This window comes from Mustela putorius, unplaced genomic scaffold, assembly GCF_011764305.1.
Source record: "Mustela putorius furo isolate JIRA1106 unplaced genomic scaffold, ASM1176430v1.1 tig00003850_pilon_pilon_pilon, whole genome shotgun sequence".
Classification (NCBI taxonomy): domain Eukaryota; kingdom Metazoa; phylum Chordata; class Mammalia; order Carnivora; family Mustelidae; genus Mustela; species Mustela putorius.
In genome coordinates, this window is record NW_025422002.1 from 3534554 (window position 1) to 3548027 (window position 13474).

The 13474-nt window shown below is 35.5% G+C and overlaps 1 protein-coding gene across 5 annotated transcripts in view; it reads left to right on the plus strand.

Annotated features, from left to right (window-relative positions):
- CNTN4 (contactin 4) overlaps positions 1-13474 on the plus strand; it is a 936335-nt gene that overhangs the window by 617849 nt on the left and 305012 nt on the right. For all 5 annotated transcript variants that reach the window (XM_004738394.3, XM_013053943.2, XM_004738395.3 and 2 more), the window contains one exon: positions 3513-3688. In XM_004738394.3, the coding sequence (XP_004738451.1) occupies positions 3513-3688 (176 nt within the window). The remainder of the gene's footprint in view (positions 1-3512; positions 3689-13474) is intronic.

Here is a 13474-nt window from a genome sequence, read left to right on the forward strand (position 1 = left end):
AAAGCTGAGAAGAAAACTTTTAATCAAATGTACCTGCACTTGGTTACAGGGTACTGGGTTTTCCTTTATACCTTTGGCAGTTTCTCTGTAACATAATAGCCAGTTGCTACCTGGGAGCTAAAAACTCCCTCATGCTGAAGGAAAGAGCAAGGGATAGAATGGAGAGATCAGGTATTTTCAGTGTGGCTATACTTTTTCCGTGCTCAGGCTGACTTTGAGGGGGACAAACGAGAAGAAATTCAAGGTGAACTCTACATGGGGATTTTCAGCATTAGGTTTTTCCGCAAACACCACAACTGACCTCTCTTCTTTGTGTTTATTCCCTCAACTGAGCCTTCTTTTTTCTTTGTTTCCTGCCCCTCAACTTTGAAAGGATTGACCTAGACCCAGAAAAATTTTAGAACTGTTGACTTTTGCCGACTTTCCTTGCATTCAAGTTTCTTAAGGACTTGTGACATTACTTATTGCACTCAGCTTCCCTTTCCAGACAGATGGGACATTCAGGTACTTGGCTGGAGTACTTCTACTGCGAAGTTTCTGTTCAACTTAGTTTATAAACAACAAATTTCAAGTCACAAAGGTCTTGCCCCTTCTTTCAGGTCAAATTGAGACCGTGAACAAAGAAAGAGGGTTTTATTGCAACAAATTCCACAGATAGCTTCCCAGCAAAGTCTGGAAAATTGTACCTCCCAGCACTTTATAGTGTCAGCTTTTAGTTGGGCTCAGCCTGACTCTCTGGAAAGAGCTGAGTTATGGTTCCCAAAGTGGTTCAGAAATCAACTTACGGGACTCACTAATTCTCCTGACCCTAGGGAAAATCTCTCTTTGTTCCACATGGGCATTGTTTCTATTGCCAGTACTTAAAAGATGACTCAAACATTGAAAATAAACTGATTTTTCAAAGAGTGTTCCAGTATGGGATAAGATAAGGAATTCAGTGCAATCCACATTCAGTGGGAATGAACACTGACTTCATTGCAATAAAACTGGGTATAGTGCTTTGCAATCTAGTCTCAACTGCATTTCACAGCAAGCACTTTATTTTCTAAATAATCTCTTTTCCTTTGCTATTTGTATGTAAAAGCAGGCAATAAAGTAGATTAAAGGACTTTCTGCAGAGCATTTAGGTTTAGATGACTAGTGTAGACAAACCTACAGAGGTGTTCTCATTATCCCCACAACCACTTTTCTAAAAAAGCTCACATGGTCCATTTCTAAATTCCACATTCTGCTTGCAGCTCACATTATATTGCAATTTCCTCTTTGAGTTCTTAGATTTGTCATTAAATTGCTCGACTATCATTTGAAGTGAGAGTTATAGCCAAGACGTGATCAGCTGACTCAAAAAAAAAAAAATGTCTAGGGCAGGCAGTCATTTTTAGAGATTCATGTGCATATAGACCTGCTAAAATATAACCTGGCTTTCTCTTTTTATTGCTTATTGCTTTCATGCCTGTGTCAGAGCACAGAGAGAATTACTGTCAAGCTTAAAAACAATGTCTGTTTCTAATACCCATCTTCTTATAAACAAACACATAAAAAGCTATGTCCCACTTTGTGATTTTGACCTAGCTTTCCTGCCCCTCATGTTTCTAAATTTTTATATTTCGAAGACATAGATGTGAACAAACATACAACACCATACTGTGAGGGGCTAGAATGTTTCATAAACTGTGCATGCTCAAAGCTAAAATATACAGCGGAGAAGTAAAATATGTAGTCAGGTTCCACAGACATTTATTGAGCACAAGGAAAGTGTCAAGGTCTAGATTGCTAAAGGGACAATGCAAAAGAGATCTAGGCAAATTATCTACAGTGAAGGCGGAATTGCTCTGTAATAGAGCAGAGAGACTCCTGTAGGAGATTGTGGAAAACTTTGATTAATTTTGAGTAGGAATATAGAAAATGACTTCATTGGAAGAGGTGTGATTTAAAATTGACCTTGAAGTATGAGAGAGATCTTGACAGAAAGAAAAGAATCCTCCTTAAACTTCTGTTTTGTGGATACCAAATATCCAAAATCTTGAAACAAACTGCCTTGCATTTTTTCATTTAAATCCTTTTACATGTACGCAGAAGCCATAATACTCCAGAATGTTATGAGAGGATGCACAATGAGCGTGTATGTACAATTATACATTTTTTTAAAAGATTTTATTTATTTACTTGACAGAGATCACAAGTAGGCAGAGAGGCAGGTAGAGAGAGAGAGGAGGAAGCAGGCTCCCTGCCGAGCAGAGAGCCCAATGCCGGACTTGATCCCAGGACCCTGAGATCATGACCTGAGCTGAAAGCAGCGGCTTAACTCTCTGAGCCACCCAGGCGCCCCAAATATACATTTTTAATGGGTTTTGTTTGTTTTTTACTGATTGAAGGAGATTAAAATGGAAGTCTCTCATTCTTTAGTCTTATTATTGTTTCTTACCAATTTCCTTTGTACTTCAGTGTTTTCTTATTTTTTGGTCTCTCAATGTAAATGTTACTGTGAGACTGTTGATATTTCAGAAGTTTCAACTATTACCCCGTATTTGTGTAGAACTTGGGAGGGAAGGGGAGAAAAAAATAAGATACATAGTCACTGAATTATATTAGCTTAAAAGTTCCTAAGTATTCAAAGGAAGGCAATTTTATTAAAATAAGCTCTTTTTTAGAATGTTATTGGCTGCAAAAAAAAAAAAAAGAGGAAGAAGAAGAAGATGAAAGAAAAAGAGAAAGAAGTAGATCCTGTTAGTAAAGCTTTACTGTTTAAATGTGTGAGTCCCGGTAAAATGTATTTATAGGGCCAAACACTAGAGCAAAATACAATAGATGATTCAAGGAAACAAAGAGAAGAACAACAAAACTCTCTTTGCCTCTGTTACCTAATTACCTGATCTCAGTTTACTGGGATGGCTGATTGATGATTGAGTGCCATTACTAAGAAGATCCTCAAAGTGATCCATGGTTAAGACTAGTTTGGTCCCTAAGACAGCTCTAGATCAATAGAGTTCCTTTGCTTTGCAGTTAGCCATTTCAGTCATATTAAGGACCAAATCAAAGCAACTCTGCTGCAATTTCATCAAATACTAAGCAATCTACCTGAAAGTGGTGTATTCTGTCATCTGTATAGACCCATTTAAAGAATAACTACAAACTTGGAGAAGGGAGGAAAAAAAAAAGATTAACTTCAAACTAGAAAAAGGACTTTGGCTAAGAAACCCTATTTGAAGAAAGTTATACAAGATGCAATGGGGATTAAAAAAAAAAAAAGTGAAGTGTGTGTAGTATCAGATTAGCCAAAAAAGGAGGTATTAAAATTTTAATATCATTGTTTACTGTAACAGACATGCTCTTTCCATGGCAGTTGTCAACCATTGCTGAATACTTTCTTTCTTTCTTTTCTTTTTTTTTTCCATGGTTGAGAAAGTCACAGATGATATTTCCTGCTGTTGATAGTTTTTATATCTTTTATGTGATTCAGAAATATTGATTAATATTACAAGGCTTTACCTACCGGCATTTCTATACTATAGGTGGAAATTAAATGGAACAGATGTTGACATTGGTGTGGATTTCCGCTACAGTGTTGTTGAAGGCAGCTTGTTGATCAATAACCCCAATAAAACCCAAGATACTGGGACGTACCAGTGCATAGCAACAAACTCATTTGGAACAATTGTTAGCAGAGAAGCAAAGCTTCAGTTTGCCTGTAAGTAGCAATTACATCATGCTGCAAATGTAACTGAGTTTTGGTACCATTAAGCCTTTAAAACAGTTTTTGTTTTTTTTTTTAATCAAACAGATTTTAATTTGTTATGTGATCTTCACCTTATTTTCGTATTTGGGAAATATCTTGTTAATAGGATAAATTGTAAATCTAACTAGATAGATGTATTCTGCTTTTAAAAGGTTGAATACAGTTTGATTATTTGATAGTTTGTTATGAGACTCTCTGTACAGTTCACACGCACTCAAATTTATACATAAATTTACATAGCTAGAAATTACACACATAAACCCACACACATTATAGAGTGTGTATAAGCAAGCAATTGAACTGCCAGTAATAGTCAATTTGAGAAGTATTTAATCATAAAGCTCAGAGTTTCAAAAAAAAGTTGGTAGTCTATTAATCCTATAATTCTCCAGTTTTTTTCTTGTTTTATAAATTAGGAAAATTTTTTTTTAAAGATTTTATTTATTTATTTGATAGAGAGAAATCACAGGTAGACGGAGAGGCAGGCAGAGAGAGAGACAGGGAAGCAGGCTCCCTGCTGAACAGAGAGCCCGATGCGGGACTCGATCCCAGGACCCTGAGATCATGACCTGAGCCGAAGGCAGCGGCTTAACCCACTGAGCTACCCAGGCGCCCCTAAATTAGGAAAATTTTTAAAACCACTAGATTAACAACAAAAAGTAGAGACAAAGTGTTAGCTTCTACATTATACCTTTTATACTTTCAGTTTAGAACATTTAAAAAATAAATCACCATATCTTAAGACCATCATCTAATAAAAGTTCATGAACATATCAAAGAAAGTGGAATTTAGAAATAGCAAGTTGAAAATTAAATCCACAGGCAAGAACAGTGAGTACACATTTGAGTATGGATGTCTTTGAGCGTTGATGTTCAGCTACAATTTTAAGGGTTTTTGTATTTGCATATGCTTATACATTTCCTTGTGTAAAATCCCAACTCATACAGCAGTGCATTAATGTCAAAGGTTTCATAATTACAAAGTCTGTTGGCAGTAACACTGTAGAATATTCTCATTAACAAAATCCTCTCTAGGAACTCAACATCAAATATATCTAATATCCAGTACTAGATCTATTATTGCCATCAGGTGGCATTTTTACTAGTTAAGAAATGAGTTTTCTGAGTATTAGATATATATAGGATTCCAAGATCATTTTGTTTGTGAATATTTCCTAATAGAATCTTCCAAATATTCTTAGGTATGCAGAATAATAGAAGGATAATATGTCCAATTGAGTGTTATAGAACCAAACTCTTTCTCTTGGTTTAATGCAAGTTTGATACCTTTACCTATTTTTTAGGAATGACAAGTGAATTTCATTAGGTTCCTTTTGAAAAATATTCTTAGACTCTTTGATTCTCGGAGTAGGGTGGTCTCTGCATTCAGTGAGATTACTTCTTTGATTTTTGGAATTCATAGAAGAAATTTTTAAGATTGCAGTAGTAACAACAAAAAATAAAGGTTGTCATAGCACTACCAAGCCTATCTTTCTAATTTATAACATTTGGAGAAACAAATTACCAACTGTTAAGACTATCCTTTTTTAAGAGTCCAGGCATTTCTACTACCAAAACTATCCAAAAGACAGAATATCATGTTTGAGGGTTGTCATTTAATTACATTCTATTAGCCTAAGGAAAAGCTCTAACACTCGTTTTGTGGCTGAGTTGGCCTGAGGACCAGTGTTTGGAGCCCACCTTGCTTATCCCACTTAATGGGTAATATAGGCAACCTGGTACCTTAAGAATCCATGACTGATTATTGTTCAGCCTTAAAAATTCTAAAATCAGGGGCGCCTGGGTGGCTCAGTGGGTTAAAGCCTCTGCCTTCAGCTCAGGTCATGATCCCAGGGTCCTGGGATCGAATTCCGCATCGGGCTCTCTTCTCCGCAGGGAGCCTGCTTCCTCCCCTCTCTCTCTCTGCCTGCCTCTCTGCCTGCTTGTGATTTCTCTCTCTCTGTCAAATAAATAAAATCGTAAAAAAAAAAATTCTAAAAAGAATTTTACCTATTCATCACAAAGCATTCTGACCCATGGTAGACTGGTCTACTTTTTCAAAACTATAAAAACAAACCCAACATCGTGTTCTTAAAATTGAGCTAAATATCTGAATTTCCATCATTCTAACTCCCAAGCCTTGCTCTAGGATTCTGGTTAGGCTTCAAATACGTGAAAACATGATCATGTTTAATTGTTGTCTTCTCCAAGCAGTAAATCTACAACCATCTTCTTCATGACAATTTATCTATTAAATTGTGACCATATCAAAATGCACCCAATTCTATGCATGCGCCCTGACCTTTGCAGAGGACAGTTGGAAAAGCAGTAGCCCACAATGTGAACTTCTTTTTCAGTGAATGCAGCTGACATTGATATTCATCTTATTTTAAAGCCCCAGTCTCACATTGTAACCTTATTTTGAACATACAGTCCTATAAAATCTGAGGATTGATTTTTTATGAATGTCTATTAATCCCAAGCTACCCAACCATGTTATTTTATTAACCTAAATTCAGCATATTATATTTACCCCTATTAAATTCACCTTCTGAGTGGTGACCCTTTGTTCCCTCGCAGTTGAAATTGTTTTATATCTTTTTTTTAATCTGACATATTGATTGTCCTCCTACTTTAATGTCAGCAGAAAATTTGATAAGCATGTGTACATTCAAATAATTGATACAACATGTTGACCAGGGCAGGGCAGCATGCCAACACAGAACTTCCACTGAGACAAGATGAGACTGAACTTTTAAATCAATATTCTTTGCATATTCTTGTTCAGTTAGCTACACATTTTCCCACACATACTGTAGTTGGACCCCAGTTTCTCCTATGTATTCTTTAAGTAGTGAGAATCTTTGCCAAATGGCTTGGTAAAATCAAGATGTATTATTTTTTTCTTCCATACCCCTCCTACCTGGTCTCTATGCAACTTCTCTACATCTTCTTTAACCATTTGTCATAAAGCAGGCCGATTCATCTTTTAAACATGTAAATGAGATCATTCCACTTTGCTGTTTTATGCATTCTGCTGCCCTAGAATAAATCTCAAATTCATTACCATGGGCTCATTTTAATTTCTTGAAAATGAGAACCTCTCTTTTGTACTGGAGCCTTGATACTTTCATTCCCTTTGCTTTACATGCTTTTCTCATGATACTTTACATGCTCATTTTCATGATCCTTCCTTCTAAATGTAGGTAGAGCTTCTTCCTAGGAGAAAGTTTTCACATCACCCTGTCTAACCTAAGAAGGGATTCCCATCATTTCTGTTTTTCTCTTCTGCTTACCTTCTTCCAGCCTTCTACTTCTATATAACATCCTCTGTTTCGTTTATTAGGACTTAATACAACCTAGCATGATTTTGTGTATTTATTTTCCCTCATCGTTTAATCACTGCAATAGAGTCTAAGTTCCAAGAGAATTGAGACTAGCTTGTCTGCAAAGTCTAGGAGACTTTATATGTATGAATAAAGGATTTCCTTAATTTGTTTCCTCTTTAGTGACACAAAAAAGAAAATATATGTATAAAATTATTTGAGGGATGATGTATTTTTATAAACTCATACCCTTTATATTTTAATCATTTTCTAGAATCCAGCCTAAGTGATCTTAACTCTGCAGTTTCTAGACTTTTTTCTTCCTATCCTTTTAACATTAATTTTATAAAAAGATGATGCCTTTATTCAAAAACCTATTTAAGTAGTTTAGAATAAAATACTTTTCTTCAGTGATGTAAGGGGAAGCATGACAATGGCATCTCTAATGTTACTAATTGCTTTCACCCCAAACATCTTCATAATGAGCGAGGGGAAAAAATATTGTCTTCTGATGATACTTACTGCACCCTAATGTGCAAGTTAAAATACTTCATTTTTAATCATATGATTTTATGGCTGAAACAGAACTTAAAATATTCCTGGCCTATATCATTTTAAAAATGCAAATTAAGATTAGAGTAACTGAATTACTCATGGTTATTTACACAGTAAATAAGTGATAGCCAAGGAAAACCAGCCTCTGCTCCTAGTTCAGTGCACCCTTGATAAGAAAACATGACTTCATCTTTATCGTGACATAGCTTCAAGTCTCATTTTTATACTTTATATAAATTCATCTATATGACAATCTTATAAGGTATACATTGTTTATGGATGATTTTTAAATCTTATAATGCTGCTATGTAGACATAATTTGATAGTCTCTTGTATTTAGCATTTTTAAAGAATGAATTAATTCACATAAGCAAAAAGTCTCGTTAATGGAGATGATTCCTTTCAGAACCTACTCCTCCCCACCATTTTTTTCATTCAATATCGTTAGGCTGAAAATCCTTCCTTATTAAAAAGGCATAGCATAATTTAAGTCACTCTTGATGAGATGGGGACATTTTCATGAGCATACATTATTGTAATGCAATTTGGATCACATTTTGTTTTTCAGTTCTCCTGCAATATTAAGCCATTAGCATTCATTTTTCTTGCTGTCATAAGACTACTATACACCTTTCACTATTTACTCCTTCTATTATACCAAGGGCTACAAAACCTCATTGATTAATTTATCAGGGTTGGGACACCTGCATGGTTCAGTCAGTTAAGTGTCAGACTCTTGATTTCGGCCCAGGTCATGATGCCAGGGTTGTGGGATCAAGTCCCACATCAAATATCTGCTTGGAATCCTCTCTCTTCCTCTCCCTCCCCCTCTGCTGTCTCCCCACTCGTGCACCTGCACTGTCTCTCTCTCTCAAATAAATGAATATTATCTTTGAAAAAAAATTTTTTTTATAGGAGTCTACCCAGTACCCAGACCTTAGTAAACTTGCAATAATAGTTGTTAAACAAGTAAGAGTGGATGTTAAACTCATCAGGCCATATTTGGGTCATGATTTGAACCACTGAGTTCAAAGACTTTCTGATGATCCTTTGAGAGTGTTTTGGAAGTGGGTGCAAGCATTTCCACCCTGAGGTGGAAGATATTATGTGGAAGACAACTGATGTGTTATTCCAGATAAGGGTATATGTTGGGACAGGAGGCTTTAGCCTAAAAAAATATTGTTCATGCATGGAATACGTCAAACATGTCATCCGACTCCTGAAAACTTGGCAGAGTATACTTAGCTTTTCAGTACAATATTTTAGGAATAGCCTTGCTTTAATCTTCCCTCCATCCAAGGAAAAAAGCAAGTTGAATGATCCTTCATTCTTACATAGACAGCTGAATCAGAAGATAAGGCAGGAATGGAGGGAATTTCAGTTCATTATTTCCACCGCTTAATGGTGGGGCTATTTCAAGAGGCTTCTATGCAGTATGAAGGGCTACAGCCTCATCATTCTCGCCGCCCACTCCCTGCAGACGAGTATCCCAAGTTAAATCTGTTCGAGAGTCATTGTGCATGGTAATTCAGTAGGGCATTTTTTTCTCAGACATATGGACATCTAGTTTTTAAAGTAAATTATATGACATACTTATATACTTAGAAAAATAATCATAAAACTATTTTTAACAATTGATTATGTGGGTTCGAGAAGCTAAGATATTATATTGCCCAAGTTTAAGTGGAATAGAGTGCTATTTATTGTTCCGCTTCACTTTTGGTGTCTGTAATGTTTCTAAAATTCAGACATCTCATCGACATTGGGAAGATAACCATAGTTAGCTCTTAGGGTTGTTATGAAGACTAAATTATGCAGCATATACAAAGTCCCAGAATATTTTCTTGCTTGAGAAAGCTATAAAATAACTTTCTCTACTTTTCTTTCTGTCTTTTCTTCCCTGTCCTTCTCTTTCCCTCCCTTTTCTTTTTAAAATAAAAATAATAATCGTTTGTTTATTTTTCTGCATTCTTTTTTTTTCAACTTTCAAAAAAATGTAAGTAGACACTTAGTTTACATTGGAAAGTTTAAATTTTTTATATTTCTAAAGTAATATATAATGCAAAAGCCATATATAATGTGTGTATATATATATGTGTATAGAAAGATTGAGAGACAGAAATTTAAAAAATCAATTCCTATTTCACCCATCCCTGTTCCTATCTCCCCTCTGGTAACCATCAGTTTATAACTAACATTTATTAACAGCTTAGGTATAATGGATAAGATCACAAGCTCTGGAGTTAAATTCCTTGCTTTGAAATTCAGCCCCTTCTATAGCCTTGTGACCCTGGACAAGATACTTCTCTCTGCCTCAGTTTCTTTCTCCATAAGATGGGGTTAATAACCATACCTCCTTTGTTGTAAGGGTCAAATAAATTAATCCCATTAAAATTCCCACATCATTGTCTGGTACACACTAAGGATTTAATAAATGTTAGCTATTATTATAGTATTTATTATAATTTTATTACACTATCAGATTTTATGCTAAGGACTTTGAAAGCATTGTCCTGTTTAGTTCTTAATATAACCCAAGATTGTCTTATAGATGAATTTATACAAAATATAAAAATAGACTTGAAACTAAGAAGTGTTAGATAAAGATGAAGGGATGTTTTCTTATAAATCAAGGTGGATCTAAAGCAGAAGCAAGCAAGGGTGCACTGAACTAGGTGCAGAGGCTGGGTATTTTTATTTCACAGGTGAAGAATCTGAGAATTAGTGAAATGAGAGAACTTTCACTGAGGTTGCAGTGGGAGGAGGGGAAACCTTAGGGACCTGACCTCCTAATTCCTGAGCAGATACCCATTACATGGAATTTGTCAAGTGTGGTTCCCTCATGATACCTAAAATTAAACTTTCCTAGTGGAATTCATGTTCAAACATAGATTTGGGTGGGTGATAACATGTTTCCTTTAGAGACACAAACTTGGAATTTTTAATGTGTTTTGTAACCTTTAATATAGTATCTCCAACATTAATTTTTTTTGTTTTTGATTTTTTAGTTGTAAGCTTCCTTGATGTCATCATGATGTTGATTTACTGTTAACATCTAAAAGCATAATGTTGTGTAGTGCAATTATGCATACATTTGTGACTTTAATTTTAATATAATTGGTTTCAGGTTCCATAATGAGAATAATTAATAACAATATTTCTGCTCTAAAAGTTAAAATGCAAATTCTCAATTTATTATAAGTAGGTTATAAAACATTCTGAATATTGAGATTTTATGGTAAATAACCCTGGGTTTGTAAACTGTATGTCCCCAAGCAGTAAATGACATATTATTATAAGCTTTCTTACTCCCATATAATTCCTCCTCTACACGTGAAAAAGATTCTTTAAATATAGTTTATTATGAAGAGCTTCCAAGGGAATAATACAGTAACTCTAGATTTTAGCCCATCAAACTTGATTGCTTCGTAAACATTGTTTGGGGCCTTCATCCTAGAGGATTAGGTGTTTTACATTAATTCAGATCTTCAGAACAAAAAGTCTTAACACTCTTCATCATCTCAGGTCATGGATGACAATAATTCATACATAAGTATCTCCAGATTGCTTATGGTAAAATTAAATCATGTAACAAAAATCCAGTTGCCTGTAGAGAAACTGGTGTTGTCTTGGCCACTGGCGAGATGATGTTCTTTGAAGGAAGCCCTTGAATGTTACCAATGCTGATCTCTGTTGGTACCTTGTCTGAGGTGGGAAAAGAAACCAGACTTGTACACTACACTACCTCCTGAATCTACATTAAGGAGAAGGAGATTGAAGAGGGAAAAGGTGATAAAATAAGAAGAAGAAGAAGAAGAAGAAGGATGGAGATGATAAGTGAAGGGGTCCCTTAGGTGCAGAAGCCACTCCATTTTGGCCTTCCTATGACCTCAAGCAGTGTATCTACAAGGGTAAAGTAACTCAATAAACCAATCCATTCTAAGGTTAATTTCATTTAGCTTTAGCAATTAAGTGGCAGCCAACATTTTTTATGGTGAAAATATTTCACTGATGAACAGAAGCTGATTAGATGTTCTCATTGAAATAGATCTTTCTGGGGCGCCTGGGTGGCTCAGTGGGTTGAAGCCTCTGCCTTCGGCTCAGGTCGTGATCCCAGGGTCCTGGGATCGAGCCCCACATCGGGCTGTCTGCTCCGCGGAGAGCCTGCTTCCTCCTCTCTCTCTGCCTGCCTCTCTGCCTACTTGTGATCTCTGTCTGTCAAATGAATAAATAAAATCTTTAAAAAAAAAAAAAAAAGAAATAGATCTTTCTTATTGCTGCCACAGTGAGCTTTGTCTGAGTTCTCCTTAACTTGGACACCCTCTGACAACTGCAGTGCTGATGGTAATAAAAACTAGAAAAATGTATTAAATTTAGAATATTGCACCATGTTCAAACTGGGGCTCTTGGCAACCTGGTTTTTCAGCCTTGATTATTGCTTCTCTTCACAGTAAATTTCAAATGTTCATTGCTTTTAATATTCAATAATTAGTGTATCTTTCATAGCCAAAGAATTAAATGTGCAGTCAATCCGAACAATTACTGGGGGTTTGAGAGATGGCCAAACCCATGACTGGCTTGACTTATTTTTAATTAGCAAGTCTGTTTAAATAAGCTAACTTTTGTTTCTGAGCAATAAAATGTTGATGGATGATTGTTTGGATAAATAATTTGTGAATATTTAGATCAATTAAAACTTAATCAATTAAGAAATATTTGGACAGTAAAACTGAAAACACTTATCAAGGCAGGGCTTAGACTCTCAATAAAGGAGTACATTTTTCTCATTGAATAGTTAGAAGCATTTAAACCAAGCCTTGCTAAGTTTCTGAAAGGTACTGTCACTTAGTATAGTATTACAAAGACATTATTGGTGATAATCAAAGTCTCTAGAAGATCTTATAATATAAACATTAAGAACTAGGCAGATATGGCCATGCTATATGGGTTCTTAGTGATGTGTATAGTTGTGAGTTCTGGTATAATTAATAATTGAAATTCACAGGTATACAACATAATTGTCCTTTTATTTTTTTTCTGTCCCTTCTATGAAATCTATTATTGTACAGATACCAGTTAATTATGGTTTTGTTAGGTATTTCTTCTTCCACTCATCCCACCATCCAATTTGGGGTCTACATGACTGACAGAGAGTTAATGACTAAATGAATGAAATGTGCAGATTTTTAAAAAATCAAGAATATTTTAAGAATACTGTTTACCTGAAAATTGGAAAACAAGACCAGATGGGGGTCCAAAGATTATTAATCAGACAGTACTTAATCAGTCACCTTAATCAGTCACCAAAGTTGGGGCATCTGAGTTGCTCAGTGGGTTAAGCCACTGCCTTCGGCTCAGGTCATGATCTCAGGGTCCTGGGATTGAGCCCCGCATTGGGCTCTCTGCTCAGCGGGTAGCCTGCTTCCCCCCTCTCTCTCTGCCTGCCTCCCTCTCTGCCTACTTGTGATCTCTCTCTCTCTCTGTCAAATAAATTAATAAATAAAATCTTTAAAAAAAAAGTCACCAAAGTTAAAAAAAGTTAAAAATTAACACTTTGGATATTAACTAAAAAATAACAAGTTACTAAAATATTATCACTTCTGTTTCACTGAATTCAGTCAACAAATGTTAAAATGATTTTTATTGTTTTTCCAGCTTAATTTTTAGAAAACAAGGATTAAGTCTTACCTCCTTACCCACTCTTAACTGTGCTTTACGTTTGACTGAAGTTTTGGTGAACAATCAGGTGTCCTCATTCCTTTGAAAAAGGGGGAAATTTCTGACCGGCAGAAAGTGTCAACTCTAAGGAATCACTCTAATTATGTCACTGTCCATTCTTTCTCAAGAGTTTTTGTTT